Genomic DNA, 25,412 nt, shown 5'->3' on the forward strand with positions numbered 1-25,412 from the left:
TCACCATCCCGCGTGATCACTGAAAATTTAAATAGCGGCCTTCTGGTCCTGGCTCCGCCCTCGGGTGCCATTGCAAAAACCACAGTAAACCATGTGCTTTTCATAGCTCTTTTTTTTCCACAATGATTTCTTGCCACAGTTCAAACACCAATGTAGTGGTGCAGACTAAAAGTAGGCCAGGGATCCATTTTTACAGGGTCACCAGTTGACAGATGAAAATTCACAAAATAATAAAATACCTCACTTTATTTTCCTAAGAGAAGAAGATCATGAGATGGTGAGAAACTTAACAGTAGATTAGATTTTTGCTGTGATATACTTCTGTAGTGACATACAGTAAATACATTTCATATACATTTTAATTTCATGCTTTGTTGTGTATATATGTAGGGTTTTCAGTTTCAGTGTTGGCAACGCACCCATTTTTCTTGTGTGTCTCAAGCTGAAAATTTTAGAAACCCCAATGTAAAGCCTAGCAAAATTGTTCAATTTAATCCAGCTTTCTGTGACTGGTAGAGTAGAATTATACTACAGCTGCGGGCTGAAGATGTCTCACATGTCTAAATGCCACTTGGTCTTCACAACATCTTCCTGAATGTGTTGGCAGAATTTAGCCGAAACACGATCAAGTTTTCGTGTAAGAAAAGGTCAAAGGAGACATTTCTGGAATTTTACGATGCCATTTGAATTCCAGATTTCAAAGCACCTCACAGTGGAAACTGGACACCAGGCGATGTGAGCTGCCACCGTCCTTATTTACAGACAACACCAGCTGCTAATCTCAAGAGCATGATACTAACCAGAATTCCAGAGCTAGAGATGCCAGTTGAGATATCAAGATGAACTCAGGAGATGAGAACCAAACCTACACACGTTCCCAACGCTCTCACCAGGATATCAATCCTGAATCTGGATGAAGGGAGCTCCAGCAGTCTCATCAATGATGTGGCTCACTGAATGGGTTTATTTGAAGTTTGGTTGGTAGCCAAGAGTATCCGATACATCCTGTTACAAAACGCTGTACGGTCACTAATGGGCCGACTGAAAGGTGAGCACGGTCATGCAGCAGCCTCTTGCACAATCCATTCTTAAAAAAAGTAGCACAAAAGACCACCATTTTCCTCAGGATATGATATACATCATATCGTTTGATGTTGCTTACTGGAAGGAACTGACTGGGCTGGACTCTTAACATTAAGGTAATTGAGTGTTACCTCATTGTGCTAAAGCCTTATAGCAATCCCAGAGGATGGGGCTGCAGGAGGGGGGCGGCATCTGTTCAAACAAGAGAAGTAAAAAATGCTAAAGAAAATCATCAGGGGGGAAGGACAACAGTCAAGTAATGCAGCAACTTTGTTTCTTCCAGAAGAAAGGGTGGAAGGGTGAAAAGGGGTAAAACGGTTCAACCTTTGTGATGTGATCTTTTTATGTTTGGTCAGCAGAGCGACACTGATTTTCTCTTTCTTTTTTGTTGTTGGAAGCTGAAGACACACAGCTTTGAAGGAGAAGCTTTTTGATAACTGTAGATCAACATTTTTTGATGGGAATATCTCACTGCACCATGATCGAGGTTCATGCAGAGAAGAAGGCAACCGTTCACACACATCACAACAAGGGGACTTTATCCACAGTGCAAAAATCATTTTTGACTTTGGAATTTGTTGTGCCCACGAATCATTTTCTATGATCTTAAATATTTTTTTCCTCCAAAAAAATGATAATAAAAAAAAAGCTCAAATAGCTTTTGCACGTTAGCGCTTTGAAGACTCAGCCAATGTGCTAATGTGGTTTAACACTGAGTACATTTATGTGGTCACAAACGTCCATTCATGACTGAAGAAAAGAAAAGTATTCTCTGAATGTTTCTGCGTAGTCAGCCTCTACAAGTTGTACGTGCTAACTGTGCAAGAAAAAAAGTTATGTGCCAACTCATGTGGGCTTTACTTCACATTGTGTTTAGGAGCAATTTAAGGTCACCATCCTCACACACCCAATAATTAGCATTCCAGTTCAATTGTGAGTCAGATACGGGTCTCATTTTGCGAACAAATGGGTTTTTGAGGAAAGTAAGCGTGCATTATCGAGAAGGGTTTTGTAACTGGAAAGAAAATCCTGCCCGAGGTGGAAGAAGTAGATGTCAACTACTTTCACCTTGCTGGGTTAAGATAAATAAAACACACACTAAGCAAACAGTGATTCATGTCTTTTAGGGTGGGATATCCTTCAGATTAAAATTTGTCATCTATTGCATCTCTGTGCAAATAACATCCTGGATCACAGGGTGATGTGAGATCTTATCTTCTTCATGAATCAACAAAGCAACAGTGATGAAGTTTAAACCTGCATAAAAAATACAAAAAACAATGAGTATATATATTTATATATATATATATATATGTGTGTGTGTGTGTGTGTGTGTGCGCGCGCACACTACTTCTCTCAAAAGAAATATATCTTATGAAGATAAATATATAAAAGACATTTCTGTACTGTGTACTCAAAACTAAAAATAGTTGTGGTAATAAAATTGCACTGGTCGACACTCCAATTAATTGTGCAGCACCAGAGGATTTAGATGCCATCTTTTCCTGGTGTACGTGACTACAATATCACACCCCACCCCCACTCCCTCTGCCCCCCCAAAAAGCTAGTCAGGTTAGTGCACAAAAAAATTCTAAGCTGTAATAAGCACCCAATGTAAGTGTTTAAAGTTGCAGCGTTAACTTCTTGTTTCTTGTGGTTTGGGAAAATTCTTCTAAAATTGATAATAGACAGTATTTTAAAATAATGAGCAAATGATTAAAAAACTTTAACTTAAGGTTTTGAGGGAGCGACGTTTCACTTCACAGCAACCTTGGGTTACATTTAAAATGAAAGTAAAAATCTGAAGACCACTCCATCATCCTGACACATCATCATCTCCCCTCCCAGTTTGCAGCCTGCTCTTGTACATCAACAGAAACACTTTTTATAAACAATGCTTGACATCAGTGGTGTCCTTGACCCTTCCAGGCTGCACCATGGTGGTGCCTGGTACAGAACATTAAGTCACGGCACTTTCCAGGCAGAGACAAGCTTTGTAAGGAAACTAGAGTGATATACAAGCAGAGTTGTGGGAGTGGAGACTTGTAAGGAGCGCCAGGCATTTTCACCAGAGGTGATGAATGAAAACTGTGCAATTGAGTACTATGGAGAAAGTACAGTACACTGAATTTATTTCTGGGTCAATTCATGGTTTCCTTGGAGAGGAGCACAGTAGAGGAAGAATTTGAAGTGTTGCAGTCGGTGGTGGAATGTAACGAAGTACATTTACTTAAGGCTCTATTCTACAAAAGTATTTCAATACTTTATAAATGTATTCCACTTCATTTTAGCCAGAAAAATTTAGTTTTTTACCAAACCAAATTTTACCTTCAAATAGTACTAGTATTTAACTATGCACCTAAGATAAGGAAATCTATGAATAAAATATGTTTCTATGAATTAAATTAGGGGCGGCACCAGAGTGCAGTGGTTAACTCTGTCGCCTCACAGCAAGAAGGTTCCAGGTTCCAGTCCTGGCTCCAGCACAGGATCTTTCTGTGTGGAGTCTCCATGTTCTCCCTGTTCCTGTGTGGGTTCTCTCTGGTACTCCAGCTTCCTCCCACAGTCCAAAGACATCAAGAGGGGACGGGGCTGATTGATACTCTAAATTGACTGTAGGTGTGAATGGTTGTCTGTTTCTATGTGTCGGCCCTGCAATGGACTGATGACCATCTAGGGTGAACCCTGCCTCTCGCCTCAAAGGTTGCTGGGATAGGCTCCCCCATCCCAACCCCCGCAACCCTTAACAGGATAAGTAGAAGAAAATGGATGGATGGAAAAAACAATCACAAGACAGACTGAGACTGTGCGTTCTTCCAAAGTCAACAAAATACAACACTACAGTCTTGAAGCAAAGATTCAGAAAAAGTTAATATTACTCATTCTATCAAATATAAACCAAATCTACTTTCCACCAAGCAACAATTCTTTTCTGCTTTTTAAAGCTTTGTGAGCAGGTGTCACTCTTTTCATCAACACTGATCTACAGACTATACAGATTCAAGGAACCAAATAGAAATGAAATGCACAAAAATATGCGCAAATGAAATGAACCCCCCCCCCCACCCGCAACCCTTAGGATAAGTGGTAGAAAATGGATGGATGGAATGAAACAAGTGGTGTACTATCTTTTGAAAAGATGTCTAGTAGCAGCAGTTTGAAGTGTTTCAGAAATCACTAAATCTTGTAAAAAAAGACACATTTTTGTTACAGAATTTAGCTGTATCTTCTCTTCTGCTCCATCCATCCTCCAGCAATCTCTCATATTTAAATAAGTGACCCTTTACAGGGGTCTGACCCTGAGGTTGGAACCTGATGGGCCTGCATGTGTAAAACTCGCAACTGAATACAACAAGAACAGATCAGTTAAATAATTCCACATTCAAAGGTGCGTTTTTTCTGCAAAATCGATGTTTTCCTTGTAATATTTAGCAGATTTTACTGATAGTACCTGTGTACTCCAGCTTGTTTTGTTTTTTTTAAACACTGGTGTGTTAATTAAACATAAGATCTCAGTACTCCAGATAAATATTTAGATCATGTAATACACCAACATGTGCCTTGAAAAGAAAATACTCTTTGTCATTTCTTGCACTGTATATGCTTTCTCATGGTCAGACCTTTTTGGTTTATTTACTCAACGGCAGTTAAGTGATGGACTGACCATAGCAGTCTTTTGTCTGTGTAGGTGTGGTTCATTTCCCACCATTCAGTCAATGTGTTTTGAAATAGTAGACAGCCACTCATTGTTCCCCCATGAAGAAACCAAGTGTTAATTTAGGAATTTGAGGAGGAATTGTTAGCACACTACATCACAATGGCAGAAAAATAATCTAAATTTCCATAACATCTATTTCTTTGTGGTGACCTTGCATAGCCCTGCTGTCCGCAGACTTGACAGCAGAGTTATACAACAGTGTATGCATTGTGTATTAGGCATAGCCTCACATACCCCAGCTGCAAATTAGCTCTGCTCATTAAATTCTAAAGGGAAAATGAGAAGATGCTCCATGTAGCCTACCACATAAGATTTATGAAGCCACAATACAGTCAGCCGTGACACTACACTGTTATTATTTGCAGGTGCAAAAATGATAAACTCGAGCTATATTATTTCCTAAATTAAGTAACGGTGATAGATTAATCCACCAACCGGCAGATCAAGAGAAAGCCACCAACAATAAGTGTGTTAACATGATCAAGGAAAAATATTAAACACTCTCTTACAAATGGATTCTCTTTTCTTCGTTGGTACCATGAATTTAGATTTCAAAGCAATATGATCGGTATCTCGGAGCTTCATCTTAAATGAAAAGGACTGTTGGCTGCAGCAAACTCTATGCATCTACTTGTTTTCAATTTACGTAAATATAATTATTTCTTTTTGGTGCTCACATTGAAACTCAAGATCCACAACCCATGTGCAGAAGTCAGATTAGCACTGCACAGCTGACTTGGTCAAATGATTTATGTGTGTTGTGCCATTGTTTGTTTGTTTGTTTTTAAAAGTTGTTTTTTAAACTTAAATAGAGCAGGTTCATTTGACCATAATTCCCCCCAAAAATTTGAAGTTGAAGAAATTCCCAAAACCTGACCACATGTGCATGACCCACTGTCCTGACCTTCAAGAAGGTAACCCCCCCCCCCCCCCCCCCGCCAGATCTGTATTGTATCCTGTTGGCACATTCTCTTTGGTATTGTTTTCAATAGTTGCTCAACATCCTAAAGACAGTAAAATACTTTTAAAAATGTCCCTTAAATTCTCTTCACTGGAAAGTCAGCATGCTTCCAAACCCTCTGATTTTACCATAAACAAAAACATTTCCTGCTGTGTTTCACACCAGTTTCCCCCTATTGTACATCTGCTGTCAATGAGCTAAAGAGAGTCTCTAGAGGAAAATTAATGCTGTCCTGTAGCTTTGTTGTTTTTGTAATTTGGATAGCATGTAATAAATAAACAAGTACAAGTACACAAGTCATCAAAAATAGTCACAAGTGGCTTCCCTTCATTTTTATCCTGAACACTCATGATGAGATACATCATAATTTAAAAAAAAACAACAAAAAAGATAACATTTTGGTTTGGCTTATTGGTCCATTTGCAAGTAGGATTCGAAGTCCACACAGGAAAACAAAAATAACAACAAAAAAACAAAGTTGCTGGTAATAACGAGAACATATCAATAATCAGATGAGTAAATAATTCTTCTGTTAAAGAATTGAGAGATCTTATCTTGAATTTTAAAGTTTGAATAAATACATATAGAAAAAGAATATTTAGAGAAAAGCTGCTAAAATAATTTAAGTTTAAAACTTCATATTAGGAGGGATCTATAAACTAGCTATAAACCGATGCCGAGGGACCTCTGAGCTGTAGTTGGCCTTCAAAACTCCACCAAATGTGTCTTTATCGTGCCTGTGCTTTAAAAAATAAATAAAACAAAACACCAATATAAGAAGCACGTGGAAATATGAAGCAATGAATTGCATTAATTTCATTTAAGAAAAATATGAAAGTGTAGCGGGGGACACAAAAAAAAACCCCAAAACAAACTGTCTCTTCGAGCCTGCATGCTAACATCGATAGAAAAGCTGAACACAGTCTCACTGTGACAGCTTCAGCTGTTCCACCTCCATTGAAACCAGACCAGCATCAAAAAAGACCTGAGCATTAGCAGGACAATGACAACCAGAGAACCACAACCTTGTGGCAGCTACCTGTTCACCTGACGTGACCTTCCCCCTATTCCACTCTAGCATGATGTGAAGGCCCTGCCAGACACAGAGCATTCTCGGAAAATCCCTCAAGAAACACATCTGGCGTGCAGCTGTTTCCAAAACAGATGGAGCTTGCACTAGATAAAAACTCTGCCTGCACAATGCGCCACCTCTGCCTAATTTCAGGAGGACTCGTTTAGCGTAGAAATGGTGGGAGAGCAGGAGGTGAGATCACTTCCAGGAATGTATACTCTTGTGTATTGGGATGTGCCTCCCTCTTTTTTTGTTATTACTATCATTAATATTATTAAATTGCAAAGCATATCTTCTTCGGGGGCTTTAATTTCATAAGGATGTACCTATTTCAGTTATCTCATTAAAACAAAATTCAATAAATCCTGGTCAACATATTTTGTATTTTTCATATCATTTTGCTGTTGTTGGAGAGTCCAGCATGTTGAATTCTACCTTGTACCAGACAAATTTCAATAAATCTCAATGAATTTCGTATCAAATGTTATCAATTGACTTTTGAAGCATCAGGCATATCAGCAATCCTGCTTTGGAGTTTGCATGTGTAAACCATGCAGCAGATAAGGCTCCCACATCCTAATATTGACTTAGATTTTTTTTTTTTTTTTCCCCTCAAGGGGCTGAGCTCTCCTCAGTCAGGCCATCTTAAACAACCATTAGGAGAGCAGTTTGCAGACAATGAGCAACTTCACAGGCATTGTATCTCAATATTTGCAGGTCAGGACACACATGACAAGGAAATCCTTCTCAAGAGGACAGAAAGGTACGGTATGTAAAACCTCATGTAAACAAGTGTTTCCGTACTGCAATTAAGAAGAGAAATGACAGAAAAGAGAGCAAGACAAAAATAAAACATCTTATCTTTTGATGGATGGAGGGTCCTCATTAGCACGCCTAAAAACGTGAACTTACTATGTGTATAAATAAATCTTTGTGTGTGTGTGTGTGTGTGTGTGTGTGTGTGCGTGTGTGCGTGTGTGTTATCCAGGCAGGTCTGAAGGGATTTCATTTGATTTCCCCAGTCCTCACCAGCAGCTTTACTTTTGAAGTTAAAGCACCAAAATATCTGAGATGTTTTCAAATGATAAATGCACCGAGACCAAGAATTAGCCTTTACTCATCTGGTTGAGCTGCAATTTGAGTGGTTCAGATGTCACTCACTTGTCAATTTAGATCGCTGACCTGACACTCAACTGTCAACCCCATCAAAGTAAAAGGCATGTGGGAGAAAGCTGTTAAAACATTCGGTTGGGAGGAGCGGAGTCACGTGACTGTACTTCTGCACAATCCACTGTCGGAAATTCCTTGCAGAAATGGTGCCACAGTGACGTAGCGTGTTTGACGACAACATTATCCATTCATCCGCGCGGTAGCTGCTGCATCATGTTGTTGCCTCAGAGCAGTCCTGTGACAGCACGAGGAATGGAGGCGAGAGGACTGCTGGACAGATAAACAAACCTATTCAGTCACCACAGGAAATGGTTGGCTTGAGTTCAATTACAAAAAAAAAATATATATAACAAGTCATGTATCTGTATCACCTTTAATGCAAGAAGTCTCTTTTCCGTATGATTTACTGAAAATATAGCTCTTTTCTGACGTTATTTGGACATTTAAAATCAAACATCACATTAAATTTCTTGGCGGGTGCTGCTTCTTTCACGTTTCTACGAGCTAATGATACCAATTTTAAAACATCCTTCACAATGAATTGAAGCCTCAAATGTGCTTTTATAGATGCATTCAAGCACACTGTGTTGCTGGCAAACAAACTGAAACGGCTCATTAGACAGTTGACTGACTGCATTGAAACTGTTTACTAAGTTAGTTTCTTGCTATAAATAGGGATCATCAGCAATGAAAGGGGGGAAACACAAGTCTCTCTGTCCCAGCAGTGTTTTCCCCTGTGTTTGAACAGCAGGAGAGTCCGGGGACTTGAACCCAGGCTAATTAGCTAATTCATCAGTCCTGAAGGGAACAACATGTGACCAAGAACAGGAGCATTCAGAGAGCGCAGACCTTCGCCAAGGCCAGAAGCCCACTATTGAATAAACTCTTATTAGCATCTCAACCAATTGTAATATGTTTACAGATATTATCACTGTTAGTGAGCCAGAATGTTTTCGTCAATGTACATGTTATATTTACAGCTCTGATATGTGATCCAGAGCTCTGTCTCTGGATAAAGTGTCTTGTGTCAACATAAATTCTGGGAAATCAAAACAGCAAGAGCACAGTGGTCAGCACGGTAGCCTCACAGCAAGAAGGTTCCAGGTTCGAGTCCCGGCACGGAATCTTTCTGTGTGGAGTCTCCATGTTCTCCCTGTTCCTGTGTGGGTTCTCTCTGGTGCTCCAGCTTCCTCCCACAGTCCAAAGACATCAAGAGGGGACGAGGCTGATTGATACTCTAAATTGACCGTAGGTGTGACTGTGAGTGTGAATGGTTGTCTGTCTCTATGTGTTGGCCCTGTGATGGACTGGTGACCTGTCCAGGATTAGCCACCTGAAGGGCTCCGGCCTATCCCAGGGTCATAGGAGGGGCCATGACCCTTAACAGAATAAGTGGATGAATGGAAAACATTTTCCTGGATGTGCTCCATCATTCACATTTCAGTCTTTGGACTCAGTTTCATGAGAATTGGCCCACTGTTTTATACACAAGCAGCCAGAAGGACAAACCAAACACAAATTATCAATGACAGAGGTGACAACAATCACTTCTCTGTGCTGAGAAGTCACAATGGTTTCTCACTAATCTTACTATCTTGAGGCAGACACCAGTAAGCCTTGGAGACTAAGATTCATATGGAAACTTAATATCAACCCTGGGAAGTTAAGAGTTGAGACCGAATCAAAAGCGAATGAAAAGAAAGTATCTAATAGCAAGTTAGACAGGGGTGTTAAAGAAAAATGGAAAATAGCTTCATTAATCTGTGCCATGATCCAGATCTTCACCTCTTGACCAATTCAGTGCGTAAATATCAACTTTAGGAAGTAAGAGAACACTAAGAGGAAGTATAAGAAAAGCAGATAAGGTATTTAATAGCCATTTACATCAGGGTGAAAAAGGAAGAAAGTGAATATAAATGCTTGGATCTGTTCGTTATCTCCACCTCTTGACCAAATTCCATTAGAATCAGCTCGGTGGGTTCGACGTGAACCTGCTAACAGTCACACAAACAAACACACTGTAAAGCCACACTGGCAAAGGTAACAAAACACCATGATTTCTCTACAATCTGAGCTTTGTCAAACCAGTAGCTTGGAGCGCAGAACTCATGTCAAATTAATAGGGTTCACATTGATTCTGGAAAATTAAGAACACTAAGAGGATAAAATGATGAGATTGTTTCATAAACATAAATTAGCTCAAGCCATACAATCAATTGTATAAATAAATATATAATGTGAGAAACCATCTACAGCTCTTTCCTACACATGCATTTACACACAGTAAGTCTACTTTTACATCATTTTGTTCTTTTTTCTGTGTATAATTCAGATATTAAATACCGGACCTAACTTGAGTTATTACAGAAGTGTCTGGAAGAGATTTGGTTATGGTGACATCGGGTGCCAACAAACAACTGGAGGAGTTCTACCAAGGGGAGCCCCCTAGTGCTCAAATACCCATTCTACCCCACACAGACTAATTCTGACTCATTACTTTGACTCACTCATTTTTCTAAATGCGCTCTGTTCCTCACTCTTATGGTAAAAGAATGAAACATAAACCTCGCTCTAAAAATAGACGAGTTATGTTTATACTAAAACAACTATCACTCAAACACCACAACAGCTGAATCACTTAGATAAATACAACCGTCCCACCAGGGCCTGTTTTGTTGTTGCCATGGTTACCAGATAACAATCCTCTAGCCTGGGACAGGACAAGAGCCAAATTTTCACCAAGTTCTCTTCGTGTTAGCTTTAGGTAGTGCTGGATAAAAGGGAGTTAATGATACTGATAAGGAGCTATGGATGCAAAAAACAGGCCAACTTTCCATCGGTGAGTGTTATTTAAAGTCTTTCTTTTAAGATGGAGCCTTTTATGAATTCCCTTTGGTAAAAGAAACCAGTAGAGCTTCTTCTTTGCCAATATTAGCTGAATAAACTTGTTCAGCAGCGGCAGGAGAAGTCTTGAGTAATCGCTCAGCTAATCAGTAAAACATACCAGCCTGCTTCATGTACTTGTTTCATCGATGTCTATCAGGAACATTTAAACTTTAAGACTTGAGTCACATACAATCTCAGATCCCCCTCCTCTGTAAAATAGACGTGATATGATTTGCGTGGGCGTCCTGATGGTGCAGTGGTGAGCATTGTCGCCTCAAAGCAAGAAGGGTCCGGGTTCAAGTCCCGGCTCGGGCACAGGATCTTTCTGTGTGGAGTCTGCATGTTCTCCCTGTTCCTGTGTGGGTTCTCTCTGGTACTCCAGCTTCCTCCCACAGTCCAAAGACGTCAAGAGGGGACGAGGCTGATTGATACTCTAAATTGACCGTAGGTGTGACTGTGAGTGTGAATGGTTGTCTGTCTCTATGTGTTGGCCCTGTGATGGACTGGCGACCTGTCCAGGGTGAACCCCGCCTCTCGCTGAAAGCCGCTTTCATCCTCTGCATTGACTGAATCTAAAGTTGAGTTTGTTAATATGCTATTTAAACACACTGCAGAAGAAGTCAGGTCTCTATTTTAGCCACAGGGTACACATTATACAGATATTTAATAGAAAACTAGTGTATTTGTAATGTTTTACAAACTAAGGTTAAATGATATCCAAAAACTGCCACATAAGTCAGACACAATAGATCATTTCAAATATACAAACCCTCTTTCCATGCTGACTTAAATCATTTCCTGTGAATTAACAGGTATGAGGAGAGGTTGCAGAACAAGTATCTTAAAGTTCCACCACACAGGCTCTCCTCGGTCAGCCGGGGCTGGAGTTTGGTAAATACCATCCTTGATGAAAGCTCTCCAGCACTGTCTGAGAACCGGAGAGTTATTTCACCGGTTATCTTCAATGGCAACACAAACCACAACGGAAATCAAACATCTCGAACGCTCATTTCTAAAGAGCGTGCTTGTTTCTCAAAGCAGATGATAAAAAAGCAGATTCGTAGAGAGTATGTGGCTGCTGTGGAGGAAAAACTCACCCAGCATCCTCTAGTCCTGCACCCTCATTATAAGGATCACATGCCTGCAGAGGTAAGTGAAAATCACTCACAGCAGATGAATGAATGAAGTCTGAATAAAGACAATAATTTGTATCCAATGTTTATTTCCACGATGCTGTTTTATTTCCCCAGTTGTTCGATAAGGTCCTTTCCGTTTTAGACCCAGACATAAACATCTCCCAGGCACCTGCCACGCTTGCATCACGGCATGTAGAGGAGGAAGGAGAGGGAAATTACAGAGAGCCAAAGGAGGAAGATGTGAACATAACAAAACAAGAAGAGCCTGTCAATAGAAAGCACTGGAACTATAACTGGTAATGTAGTACTGCTCCAATAGCACTTTAATTACATTTTCATTACAATTACAATCTCTGACCTCAGTCTGAAATCTAAAACATCCACCAGTCAGCTCGACCCACTGCTGACCTCTTCGGTCATCGCATGCCTGCCCTCTCTGTTGGCCCTGATACTGCTATCATTTACTCCTCCCTAAGCTCTGACTCTGTTCCATCATCTCTCAAACTGTGGCTCTAACACACATTCCAAAGAAACCTGGCTCTGATCCCAACAACATCAAAACCTTTGACCCATCTCTAACCTACCATTTCTCTCAAAAATCCTGGAAAAAGTAGTTGCATCTCAGGTTCATTCTCATTCTCATTATCCATAATGATAACTTATATGAACGGTTCCAATCTGGTTCCCATCCACGTCACAGCACAGAGACCGATCTCTTAAAGATCACCAACGACCTCCTGATAGCAGCGGACTCCGGACTTTAATCTATTCTCATCTTTGACACCATCTCCCACACCATCCTCAACAGCCTAGCATCTCTTGGAAAATTTGGCACACCCCTGGACTGGTTCATTTCCTACCTCTCAGGCCGCACTCAGTTCATCAAGCTAAGGACATTCAGTTCCCAACCTTCTCCCCTCTCCCTGGTGTTCCACACGGCTCTGTCATCGGTCCCATCCGATTTATTAACTATCTCCTTCCCCTTGGTCATATCTTCCAAAAATACAACATCCATTTCCATTGCTATGCGGATGAAACCCAGCTCTGCCTTTCCTCTAAACCCGCCTCCACCTTCCCACCCCCCTCCCTCTGTGTCTGTTTCCAAGAAATCAAATCCTGGTTCTCCTAAAACTTTCTCAAACTCAGCAGTGATAAAACTGAGGTCCTCCTCATCAGTTCTAAATCCTCTCTCACTTATACTCCCAGTTTCACCATCCCCACTGATGAATCCCCCCTGCCTCTGGAACCCACTCCCCCCCAACTCATTCTCCATCTACATTTCTGATTTTTGATGTTATTGCATTTACCGTATATTGTTGTGTCCTTTTAACCATTGTTTGTGAGGTGACCCTGAGTGCCCTGAAAGGCGCCTTAAATAAAATGTATTATTATCATTATTATTATTATTATACCAATCCATTTTTTTAAATAAATACCTGACCACCAAACATAAAGAATTCCCCATTTGTAATAAGACGACACTTCTCCATCTTTTGACAGTGGCAGTGACGTTCAAACTCCAGATTATCAAAACCCGTACACAGCGCAAATGAACGGGATCGGCACAACAAGGCCAGAGGGCTGCTGAGAGGACATGAAAGTAGTGGCTTCTGCAGGTAAGAGACATAGAATCAGAGTCAGCATTACTGCTTCTGTTCTTCAGACCTTTGACATGATGTCATTTTAAAAAAGGACCATTTGACTCCTGCAGGGTAGAATAACCACCACTGCACTGAGAGATTTGGACAGTAGCCTGGAAGAAACTTCAGCACCAGCTTTCTGGTTTATCAAGTCTTGTTCCCATGATATCAGAAAGACGATGTACAACAAGGGAAAGTCAGCAATAAACCAATCCTGATTACTCACATTTCACAAAATCTAAAGCCAAAAATATGTCGATATATGACAAATGAAAAATGTCAAGTAACAATAATTGCATCCAAAAACTGACGGCTGCTGCAAGCAACACATTCCAAGATTGAAGACTACCACCTGCTACATCTCCAAACTCAGTCCTGCTTCCATCTTTTCAACACAAAACAGATACTTTTATGTCAAGTTGAGGGAAAAACAACCAAAGGAGTCAGGAGATGGTTAAACCAGAATGGACTGAGGGCATCACAACGAGACGGGACGTGTCAGTATATTGATGTGTGTTCAGTAATGTGATACTCATTTTCATTTAATAATACAACAGCTCAGAGATAAATCATCCTTTCATGAGGATTATAATACTCAAGTGATGCTGCTTTGTATTAGAATTTGTTGCAAATAGGCATAATCCACTTGTGTCTATTATTCTGTGTTAGTTTTATCTGACATTTCATGAAATCCTCTCAATGTAGTTCTAATTCTGAACATATTGTTATTGACTATTTCTCCCCTGTATCTTATACAGCAATGCATGTATGTTCAGAATAAACTCTAAAACGAATTCTTAAACGGGTACATTAATAAAAAAAAAAAACTTTATTTAAAATAAGACTTGAGGAAATACACTTGTTTGGTGATTGTATGTACTTCTACATTCAACTTCATTCCATGATTTGTTTGGAATTTCTGCAAGACAAAAAACAAAAATTCATATCAATTCTGAGGTTTGAAATGACATCCATCAGTCAGATAAAGTCTGGGAACTGTTAAAGGAACATGCACGAAAGGGATTTCAGTTCCCAGCAAGGGAGATGAGTGTTGCTAAGACCTGGAGTGCTGTCGATGACACATGTATTAGCGTTTCATGCTATTATTGATTAGCTCCACAGTATCTGAGTTTATTAAACTCATTCAGTGTATTATCTCAGCCTCTGGACAAGCCGCTGCTGTGATCAGAGAAAAAAATACAAAATGATGTACTGTATATACATGTAATACAGCTACACACACAGCTATTTTTTTCCAGTGCAACTACTTACTAATAAGAGGAATCAGATAGGTGGTATTGATGTGTCTCTATTTGCTGTTCGGGTCAGAGGTCAGAAGAGAGTGCACTGGTGATTTGCGGCCCAATGACAGTAGTTGAGCAGAGACAACGTATCTTGCTGCGGTCACAGGAGTTGATATCGGGTAACCTAGAAAAAATATCTTTTCTTTTATTGATTTAAACTGATAAGCTTCACATCTTAATGTATTTACTTGATTTGGCAAGCAAAGGCTGCAACAGATTTCTAATGTATTATAGAGTTGAAATGGCTTTGACCAAATATTCAAACATCAAATATAAGTTTCCAATTAGCTTAGCTGTGACAAGGAATGATTTAGATGATTACAACGTGAAACTGATTAATCAATGAATCTACTAAGCCTTAAAGCTAGACAGATGACCTCAACAGTGTACTGTCTTTTTCCAGGAAAGTATCATTAACTGGGAATTAAAAACTCACTTTGACCGTTGGAGTTGCTTATAATTCCTTCATTCTGCTCACTTGTCTTCAGGAGATGTGGCTCACTGTACACAGTGTGTGCGCAAACAACAAACAAGCACACACATTACACATCCTGTGGCACTTAGCAGTGCCTTAAATGTTACATGAGGGTTAAAAGGTCTCATGGTTGGATGGTGTGACCATCTTACAGTTTGAAGGCATCCATGTTCAAGCACACACTGAGACAGTTGTGGAGGGGGATGTGCTCCCTACCTGCCACAAGTTTTTCTTCTGAATCTGGATCCAGGTTTTAGTGTTTGAGCTGGTTCAGTGCTGCAATAGTTACAGAGGAGCAATCAAACATGCTGTCAGGCACTAAAGAAGAACATGTCAAACGCATTTAGATTAAAGGCTATCAGCTCAACAGCTTGTCTGTTCTTTCAAAGCTCAAGAGATGGCAAAAAGTCTGATTATGTACAGAGAGCCCACCACCTACAGTACAATGACTTCCTTTTCCCTTTGTAGTATCACATGATAAGTGACCTAAGCTAACCTAAGAACAAAGCTAATCCTTCCAGCGTATAGGAGTGGAGCAGGACGTACAGTGCGCTTCTGTGCACTCTCTCTGGTGCGGACCTCCTCCTGTGGATGCCGCTGTTATTGGTGTGTGGTCTGTGGTTCTCTGAATTTTCTTGTCGCAGCTCTTTGACAAGAGACTGAAGCACCTGGGTGGGGCTCTCCTGCCGCCTCTTACACTTCAGTAGACAAAGGAGGAGAAAAGACAGAAAACCTTGGTGTGTGACTGATGTTTTATCGTTATTATAACATAAAGTAAACAGAGGAACAACTATATCACGCAATCCATTCTCAAAGAGTTAGAGAAAAGATTATTCTATCATGTTAAAGTCTGTCAAACCAAACAGCTGCAGAATTTCACTACTGTGTTAAAATGATATACAGTTTGGTTTCTCTCTGTACCACCGGGATGTAATTCCTGATGTGTTTTTGATTAAAAGGCCTAGCAGATGTGCTGAGCTTGTGCACAGCAAAATAAACAGTGATTCACACATGCATTTGATAGGTTGGAGCCGTGGGAGACAGGCAAGATATACGGAGTTCCTGACTCTACCTTGATCTGGGTGTTGGAGGCGAGCTGGCAGGAGGGAGGATCACTGAGTGCACAAGGGCCCGAGGAGTCTGAGACAGGTGGAGCCACGTTTCCATTTTGACCTTGTAGCTCCTTCAGAAAGACAAAATAGGTTGTTTCTGAAGCTTAAATGAAAATCATGGACTAACAAACGGACATGTTTCCTCCAGGGTCTTTAGTCACCTCAAGGGCAGAGGGTACCACACCTTTATTGGAGTTGGGCTTTAACGACATTTATGTCAGATTCCCTGGGTTTGAAAAGTATACTTTGTCCCACTTTGTACTCAAATATCACTGTCAGATCATCAGATTTTTTTCCACATGATTATCGTGACCAAAGGAATGACTATATTATGGTGATATCTAGAGAAAATGTGAACAAACCAATCAAATTTCATCATTCAGTCTGTGCATTGTAGGGGAGGTGTGGCTCAGGAGGTAGAGCAGCCATCTAACAGTTGGAGGGGTGCCCCGAACAAGATACTGACCACATTATTGCTACAGTCTTGACAGCAGTTCTTTACGTTCTGTTCTGGTTCTCTGTTTGAGACTGTGTTACTGTCATGTTGATCTAGCTGAAACTGTGAGGTGCCGTAACAGGTGAATTTCTCACTCTCCCTCTTTATTATTTATTCTTCTTTGGTCCCCAGTCGGTGATTATTTCTCCATGTCAACCACATCCATGGCCACGATATGAACTCCTTCTTTTCACTGAATAGTTGCTTGTATTTGTTAAATATGGTAAATTTAGATGCTATAATCACAAATACAGGAAGAAGAGAAAACTTGGGACTTCTGTGTATGTTTTACACAGTTTTGTGCCAAAGCCTTAGGCACAGTTATGTCTAATGTTGGCCTGGCCTATCGATTTACTTTACATAGACTGCATCACACACCCCGATTTAATCAACATGTAGTCTGAGAACCTTTCCTTGGACAGCTTCTCATGGTATTTGATGGCGGAGTTGCTCAGAGATAAGGGCGCATTTCCACTGGCTCGTGTCAGGTTGGTTTGGACCCGTTTCCACTGACCCCACGTGGTACTAATCGTTACCATTTTGGTCTCTGCTCCGCTGGGGTTCCAAGCAAGCCGAGTGAAGTGAGCCAGTGGAAACGCGCCCTTAGAGGACTCTTCTACCTATCTGTCTGAGTGACTGGATGATGTTGAGATTGTGGTTCTGCGTGTGTGTGTGTGCGCGTGTGTGTGTGTGATTTGTGTTTTTGTCAAAACACAAATGACTTTATGTTTGGCATCACTATCAGAAACTAATATGAAACTGATAAAAAAAAAAAAATTCCCCACTGACACACTAAGAAAAGTAAAATCATTGCAAACAATATCAAAAAGTCAAAGTGAAATTAAGTGAAAGGTCCTGTACATTTACATATACCGGGTAGGTTAGCTCCACTTCCGCACGCAAAAAGATTAGAAGATATTTATTTAGCTTTACCTTCAAGTCCAGAGCATGTTTGAGCTTCAGACGGAAAAACTCCTGCTCCTGCAGCTGGATGAAATCCTGACAGTCGGCGAAGTTCACAGACATCTTTGATAAGACAGAGAGGACAGTGATAAACACAAAAAGATCAAGAAGAGAACATGACCACCCACCCACAAAGTCATGTTTTTGTTCATCAACACCTTTTAAAACTACACACTTACAGTATTTCTTAATTGACAGTATTTTATATTATCACATGTATAAATACTCTTCATCCTACTATATTCTGTGGTCGTGACAAAAGAACAAGATCACGATACAAACAGCCAAAATGGGTTTTCCCAGCAGGGTGGCTGCCATCTCCCTAAAGGACAAGAGTGGAGCCGCTTGAGGAGGTTTGTGCATCTGGTGACAATGCTTCCTGGAACATCCAGCTGGGATGAGGCCACGGGGTAGGCTGAGGACCAGATGGAAGGATTACATGTCCCTGGCCTGGGAATGACTTGGGATTCGAATTCTTCTTTGTTGAAAAAAAATTTAATTTCTAGCGTCAGGTGTGTGTTGCTTTAAATTATCCCAAAGTTAAATATGTATTTCAGTCTGTCACAATCCTATCCAGACTGTTTATGATGGTGATATAAAAACTGCAATAAATAAAGGAGAAGCACCTTGTGAAGGATCGCCTCCAGCTCGCCAATCCTGTCTCTTAGCTGTTTATCTTTGGAGCTGAGGGCTTCCAGCTCGCTGGTAAGTTGTCTTTTCTCTTCCCTGACCAACACAAGCTCCTTGAGCTGATGCTGGTTCTCCAGATTCTGGTAGCACTTCTCCTATAATAGAAAAGGAAGATATGGTGAGATGTTGTGAGACTGCAAAATGGTGTCTCAAAAGAACAGTTTGGAATATTCAAGCTAAAAAAAATTACAATTATTACTGTGAGTTACTGTTGAGTGGTTATGGCCTGATGTGTATTTTTAAAACCCAAGCAAGATGTTATTTTTGTTGCAGCTATGAGAGAAACAGCTAGATCTCAATGAAATGAAATGAGCTGCTTATGTCAAGTCTGTTCTACAGACTTCTACTGTATGTCTCTAATGTGAAAGCCTGTTGGATCCATATATCTTTTCACACTGGTTAGATTACTTTCAAGTACATTACACTGTTGATGACAATTGATCTGGCCAATAAAACACTAAAGACTCAAACCAATGTTGATTGACTCTTAACCTGGCAGAGTTTCTCGACTGTCTCCTCCAGGTGTTGAATTTTGGCCTGCAGACAGTCAGTCTGATCTCTCCGAGCAGTGATCTCCTTCTGCATTCCCACGGCCACTTGAAGGCCTGAGGCGGAGACAAACCCATGAGATACAGTCAAGAAATACAGACAGAGAGAGGCCAATGATGTTATCAAGTGAGAAAGTACATCATGAACATAATATATCAAGAACATAGGTACTTAAATCTTCAGTCCTTAAACAGATCAAGGTCATGTGTTAATGGTTATGCCTGCTAGATCATATGTCCTACTGGAATGCAGCTGTGGGAGAACAAACATAAATGCAATCTCAAATGAGTTCAGTCATTTTTTTTCTTCTCTGAAGCAAGTAGATTTCATTATAATTCACTGATATCTGGACACTTGATCTGACTTTGGAAGAGAAAAAAAATAATAATTCAACCCCAACGGGGCAGACATTTCTCCGCAAACTATATATTCTCATTATGTCTGAGTTTTAATAAAGATTCAGGTCTAACCATGTCCATTGGCTCCTTCCAGGGTCCTCAGGGTACTCTTGACCTGGACTAGCTCTGCCTGGGTACTCTTCAGCTGACTCTGAAGCTTTAGCACCACACCCTTGTGCTCTTCATTCTTACAGCTGTGGAGCTGTTTCAACTCTTTATGCTCCTCTGAAATCGCGCCCACAAAAACACATGAATTGTATCCACAGAGAAACACACACACATTAACACACATGCAAACACAAACTTTGTTTTCTTAACACAGCAGGACAAGATGATAAAGATGATGGTGAAAAAAAAAAATCTTTGAGAGCTGGACACTTTCTAGAAACAGCACTAAAATGAACTCTAATTCCATCTGCTTTAGAAGTCTGCGGCTGAGAGGAAGCAAAAGTCCTACAGGCCATCATTGCGTAAGTTGATATTATATGAAACCAAGGCTTTATCAGATATGGAGCCAGCTGGTAGCATGCAGTTAAGTTGAACTCACTAGCGAGAGTGAGTAGCTGCACATGCTGCACCTCCAGCAGGGTGCTGAGCTTCTGTTTCTCCAGAATTTCCTCCTGAACACGCAGAGTTTCCGTTAAAGAGGCATGAAGCTGGTGCTTCTCCAGCTCTGCAGCTGCCATGTCTGACTTGTGCTGATCCACCTCAGTCTGGTTAAGAGGAGAAGAAAACGCAAAATCAAGTTAGCTATGGTGAAGAAGAGTAGGTGGGGTGTGAAAGTCGACAGGTTGCTACCATGTTTTCCTCACCCTGAGCTTCTGTGTCTCTAGCTTGTGCTGGTTTAGCTGGTTGCTGAGGAAATTGTTCTCCTGGAGAAGGCTGTCAATAGTGTGTCTGTGTTGTGCTACAATCTGGCAACTGTTCTCCCACTGAAACCTGAGAAATTCCACCATCTTCTCTTTTTCATCCAGTTCCAGCCTCAGTGTCTCTCTCTCTGCATCTAAGACATTGCACCGACTCTGAGCTTCTTCAAATCTGGACAGGGCCTGCAGAAAGACATAGTTAATGGTACTATTAGTAGGTAACAACCTGGCTCTTCATATTTCACACCAAACCAACTGGAGGCAGCATTTTATGAGTTCGGATGTCAAGGAAAGAAAACAAGGAAATGATAATTTTCTAAACCTGAGTCATTACGTTACAAACTGGTTTACATTCCAAAGTATAAGCTTTGAGGACTTTAGTGAAGGAATTAAATCACTGATTAAAGTGGACAACGTGAGCTTCCTCTGGAGGGTCGTCTGGGCAGCTTCTCCCTCGCGCTACAGGGAAGCATGATGAATGAAAGAAGAGCTCCAGACTGCATGTACAAGCTGCATGTTTTCCACAGTGACTTAAAATTGCATCTTGAAGACCAACGTGGCATTACAAGACAAAGTGCTGCAGCACTAGCTTGTTCATTTCTGACATTGTCCAATTCAGCTTCAGTTCAATGAGCCAACAAAACAGGCTGAGAAGTGATTGGATCACAGTTTAACAAAAATCGAAATAGTCTGTTTTATAACTGATGCAGGATAGCCCATCCCATTGTGTGTTACCTGTTTGGCTCTGTGCTCAAGTTCCTCCTCCTGGGATGTCCTCCTCTCCTGGGCCCTCTGCTCCAGCACAGCCTGTAGGCAGGTTTTTTCCTGTCCGGCTCTGTTAAGTTGCTCCCTGGCCACATTCAAGTGTCCTCTCAGAATCTTTACCTCCTCCTGGAGCTCACGCTGCTGCTGCTTAGCACATCTCTAGGGGTTAATGCAGGAGGCACATTAGGACTGTATTTAAAATGACCAAAATGAATCTTACAGCAGATTTAAAGAAATAGAATCTCAATAATGGGTTTTGACATTCCATCTGTTGGGTCTGGGTCCACGCCAAACCTTCAGCTCCAGCTATCACTCGTATTACATTATATAACTTTAACTTCATGTTACTGTGTTACCTCAACTTGGCCGAGTTGAGACTGGAGCTCCTCCACCTGCCGTAATGATTGCTCTTTCTCTCTCTGGATGTCCACCAGCAGGGACTGAGCCTGAAGGAGCTGCTGCTCCAAACAAACCTAAAACATCACAACATTATTTACTTAACATTTAAGTTGTCATCCTAAAATTCGAAAATGTAGATAAAGCAAATTTTTGGAGTAAATTATTTATGGTTGGAAATTTGAAAACTTTTGGTGGTTGGCAGCTCAAATGTTTTTCTCATCTCTACAACACTTTTCAAAACTATAAGTCGAGCATCCTTTGATTGTCTTACTGTTTTCTCTACATTAGATCATCTGGACAACATTGAACAACCCCAGTGGATCTTACTCTTAATATTTTACATTCTTCCTACCTTGTCTTTATGACACGAGAGGGTTGACCCCAATTCGATGACCTGATGTTGGTGCACTGATGCCTGCCTCTCTATTAGTTTTCTAGGAAAACAAACAAAAAAATACTCTTCCACACACATCAGTCAAGAGCTTCATGTCTGATTAAAGAAACACCTGGCACACTCTTGAAATAAATTCATAGCACTTCTGATTTAACAACCGTAAAGTTTATTGTCAATAAATTATCTGTGAACACTCACTTGAGCAGTTCCAGCTTAACACTTAAACTGACACCGCTGTCTTTAGATGAGCACAGATTGTGGGTCAACATCGCCATCTCCTGGACAATACTTCCAATAAGGTCTTCCATTCTAAAAAAATAACCAAAAAAACGCAGAAAATTTGAGTAGGAATTTTTATATCTCATAAAATGAGGAACGTAGCTCATGACTGTTAGAGATGAAGTGATATTGTTGGTAAGTAGCTAAAACAAATGTTTAAATTGCAATAAAGTATCCTTCTCAAATAAAGGAGGCTATAACGGGTGTTCTATATGGCTGGTCTAGCTCTAATTTCTGGTACTGATATGGAGTCCCTATGTCACATGACATGGAAGCTCTTTTTAAAATAAAGGCTAAATTTTGCAGTATATGAAGAATGCATTTGATCAACATGACACTCTAAAGTGCGGATGTTCCATCTGAAGACTGTTGCTTTGACTCCTCTTTCTTCCTACCTTGCCTTCTTGCATCTCAGGTGGGAGGTACTAAGATGCCAGGAGCGGAAAAATTGAGGATGTGCAAAGTAGGAAATGAGAAGCCTGTCTTTACTACTATTTCCACCAGAGGTGACCCATCTTCATTTCAAACTGAAAATATTCTAAAAGTGAGTATTTACCTTTCTTTTCGTTTATTTACTTCACTGCATTCTTCATTATCAATATAACTTGCTGGCTGAAATGAAACGGATAGAAAATCCAACATAAGCTTACTTGGAAAATTTCAACGGCCTCAACTTTATAATTGGACTCACCAGAACAACTCCCTCCTGCTGCTCATCAGTCTCATCTTTAAGATAGTCTGTTGCCATGGCAACAAGAAGTAGCGGTCTTGCGGTAACATCTTTAGTTCTACTGCTAGAATCAAGTCCAGATTGTTTCTTGTGTGATAACAGTGAAGGGTGCATCTCTTTTACATTCCTTTCCAGTGTCTCTACTCTCCTGTTAAGAGCCAATGCTTTATTCTCACTCTCCTGCAGCTTCTGGTCCCCACATCTTTTGAGGTTTTGGAGTTCTTCCAACATATGCAGCATCTTCTGCATCTGATCAACATGTTTCCTTGAATCCTTCAGTCTATAAATTAAAAGACCGATGGGTTATAGTTATTTTGAAAAATTCCCTTACGGCTGCAGAGTTCATCAATGTGTTCACCTGAGGTCAGACAAGATGTTCTTCTCCATCTGGACTTTCTGCAGCTTAGCCTGCAGGTTCACCACAGCCTTGTCACAGCTGAAATCCTCCTGTTCATGTTGATCACAATAAAATCAGACCATATCAGTCTGTTAGATAGCTTCTAACTAATCCCAAAGAAAAAATAAACTTGTAAAAACCTTCTCAATGTGCAGTTGTTGCAGACATTCATCTAATGCTTCTTCCACTTTTCCAGGGGCGCTGACCTCCTGACCAAAGGCCTGAGGATGAGTCGCTCCCTGGTGGTGAGCTAAAACAGTGGCTGAATCCCAAGATGAACCATCTGGAAAACAAGCAAACAGTATTAAGCAACCCATGAGCATGCTGTCAATGGCAGTGGTCGAAGAAACATTTACATCAACTTTGCTGCTTTTAGTGAATTCTGTCAAGTTTTATTCTTTCACAGGGCCCAATTTTTACAATGACAAACCATAGCAAACACGGTCACTATAAGCCTCAGTAAATAAAGACTGAATAGGAGTATTTGCTTCCTGAATTTTTTTTTCTATTTTTACATTATTTTGTATTGTCTCATATGGGGGAAAAAAAAGCCATTCTTTAAATAAAATAAACACTTTATGTATGAGTAATTGAAAACATAAATGTGAAACACTTCAGTTCCACTGTATCCAAATGTGCATTTTTTTTGCTCCTGCACTCACCCACATTAAGGCTGTGCCAAGGTGTGCTACTGATGTCATGAGTGCAGCCTCTCCATGTCTTCAGGGCAAACCTGGTGGCATTTTCTACCTCCTCCTGAAGCCTCTGAGTCTCCTTGGTGCGCCTCTCCAGCTCCTCGCTATCAAGATATAAAAATTTATCAAGACACTAATTTAATTTTTTTTTCAATCAATTTTTGGGTCTGGACTCTGTGATTTTAACATTGTATCTTCTTGACTCATGGGAAGCGGAGATCCATAAATAAATATTCCAGCAACATTACAACACTGTTGCTCATAAATTGAGAATGAGAGGTTTAAATGTTGACGGGTATTAAATACATTAAATGAGAATAATCTAGAAAAGCATCTACCTTAACTCATCCAGTGTCAAACTGTTGAATCTCAGTGGAGAAGAGTCCAAAGTTTCTGCAAAGTAAGTTATGATAAATTCAGAGAAGAATTAAAAGTAGTGGCTTAATCAATATAATCCAATACACTGGCTAACCTAGTTTCTATGCTAAAGAGCCTGTTCTCTTTGACCTCCTCACCAGTAGTTTCTGCTGCTTGAGGCTCTGTACTCCTATAATCCAAAGGTTGAAACTCTGATGACATTTCTTCTGTAATAAGTAACCACTGTATTGATTATGAAAGTGAGTTCCAAGCCTTGTTACAAAACAAGATGTAGGTCGAAGAAAACCCCATCACGGTTAGCGACACTAGCGAGATGTTAGCTTCGATGTCTCATCGCCATGGGAACGTCACCACCGTCCCTGCTAGGCTAGATAGCCGCGTAGTTAACTTATGTCATCTATGACTCAGTACATTTTAGCGGTAATCGTTAGTTAATAATCAAAACTTACTACGACCTTGCGCAAATCTAGTACAGATAATTCTCTTAGTTAAAAAAATTACGCAAACACTAATGTTAGCGCCGTCACTTCGAAATATTCTTCTTCTTCTCAATGGTGGATGGTTTCAGTGTTTAGCTAGGCACATTACCGCCTCCTACTGCTGGACAATAATTAGTTCAGTTTCTCTCTGGTTAATAAATAAAACTGATAACTCCCATCACCAAGTCTGAATAAGTGCTTGAGACTGACCTAAAGTACTAATATAACTACTCCATCCATGTTTTATTTTCTTAATGTTGTTATAACATAACCAGTGACTGAGCAGATATGTTTCTGCAGATGATATGAAGCTGTGAAAAAATGGAAGGAATATTTTGCATATTGATAGGAACACACAAGAAGCCAGAACATAACTA

The 25,412-nt window shown here is 40.4% G+C and overlaps 2 protein-coding genes across 12 annotated transcripts; one reads left to right on the forward strand and one right to left on the reverse strand.

Annotated features, from left to right (window-relative positions):
• The first annotated feature begins 10,679 nt into the window (after positions 1-10,679).
• On the forward strand, positions 10,680-18,915 carry fam47e (family with sequence similarity 47 member E). 5 transcript variants are annotated; one of them, XR_015116535.1, is made up of 6 exons: positions 10,680-10,843; positions 11,703-12,039; positions 12,141-12,322; positions 13,527-13,642; positions 16,470-16,594; positions 18,323-18,915. XR_015116535.1 is itself a non-coding variant. In XM_086206728.1 (6 exons), the coding sequence occupies exons 1-5, from the start codon at positions 10,812-10,814 to the stop codon at positions 13,612-13,614; spliced, it is 489 nt and encodes a 162-aa protein (XP_086062854.1). In that variant the 5' UTR covers positions 10,680-10,811; the 3' UTR covers positions 13,615-13,642; positions 13,738-14,705. The 5 variants fall into 5 exon arrangements, 4 of the variants coding, with proteins under 4 accessions (XP_086062854.1, XP_086062853.1, XP_086062855.1 ...); XM_086206728.1 differs by lacking the exons at positions 16,470-16,594; positions 18,323-18,915 and adding an exon at positions 13,738-14,705 and having other exon boundaries at positions 11,703-11,781; positions 11,932-12,039; XM_086206727.1 differs by lacking the exon at positions 18,323-18,915 and having other exon boundaries at positions 16,470-16,705.
• Positions 13,302-25,132, reverse strand: LOC147260244 (coiled-coil domain-containing protein 158-like). Of its 7 annotated transcripts, none has more exons than XR_015116533.1 (23): positions 24,694-25,132; positions 24,517-24,571; positions 24,146-24,282; positions 23,624-23,766; positions 23,445-23,533; positions 23,048-23,366; positions 22,913-22,968; positions 22,276-22,386; positions 22,036-22,117; positions 21,641-21,757; positions 21,255-21,443; positions 20,466-20,702; positions 20,201-20,366; positions 19,726-19,878; positions 19,199-19,311; positions 18,643-18,801; positions 17,987-18,079; positions 16,518-16,628; positions 15,992-16,143; positions 15,662-15,721; positions 15,407-15,471; positions 14,939-15,107; positions 13,302-14,845 (listed from the first exon to the last, which is right to left on the reverse strand). XR_015116533.1 is itself a non-coding variant. In XM_086206724.1 (23 exons), exons 1-22 carry the CDS (start codon positions 24,755-24,757, stop codon positions 14,976-14,978), a joined length of 2,724 nt encoding a protein of 907 aa, XP_086062850.1. In that variant the 5' UTR covers positions 24,758-25,131; the 3' UTR covers positions 13,302-14,585; positions 14,939-14,975. The 7 variants fall into 7 exon arrangements, 5 of the variants coding, with proteins under 5 accessions (XP_086062850.1, XP_086062847.1, XP_086062848.1 ...); XR_015116532.1 differs by having other exon boundaries at positions 13,302-14,585; positions 24,694-25,131; XM_086206724.1 differs by having other exon boundaries at positions 13,302-14,585; positions 14,939-15,094; positions 23,690-23,766; positions 24,694-25,131.
• Positions 25,133-25,412: the final 280 nt, after the last annotated feature.

Source organism: Aulostomus chinensis, chromosome 6 (assembly GCF_037954235.1).
Source record: "Aulostomus chinensis isolate RoL2024-O1b breed Wild chromosome 6, RoL_Achi_v1.0, whole genome shotgun sequence".
NCBI classification, from domain to species: domain Eukaryota; kingdom Metazoa; phylum Chordata; class Actinopteri; order Syngnathiformes; family Aulostomidae; genus Aulostomus; species Aulostomus chinensis.

Excerpts from the sequence above, each read along its gene's own strand:
- fam47e (XM_086206727.1), top strand. The coding sequence starts at position 10,812 with ATGGATGCAAAAAACAGGCCAACTTTCCATCG. Across the intron at positions 10,844-11,702 it reads AACAGGCCAACTTTCCATCG|GTATGAGGAGAGGTTGCAGA; the intron begins GTGAGTGTTATT and ends GTGAATTAACAG. Across the intron at positions 12,040-12,140 it reads AGGATCACATGCCTGCAGAG|TTGTTCGATAAGGTCCTTTC; the intron begins GTAAGTGAAAAT and ends TTATTTCCCCAG.
- LOC147260244 (XM_086206721.1), bottom strand. The coding sequence starts at position 24,757 with ATGTCATCAGAGTTTCAACCTTTGGATTATAGGAGTACAGAGCCTCAA. Across the intron at positions 23,534-23,623 it reads AACAACTGCACATTGAGAAG|GAGGATTTCAGCTGTGACAA; the intron begins GTTTTTACAAGT and ends CAACATGAACAG. Across the intron at positions 16,629-17,986 it reads AACATGCTCTGGACTTGAAG|GAGCTACAAGGTCAAAATGG; the intron begins GTAAAGCTAAAT and ends GTCTTTCTGAAG.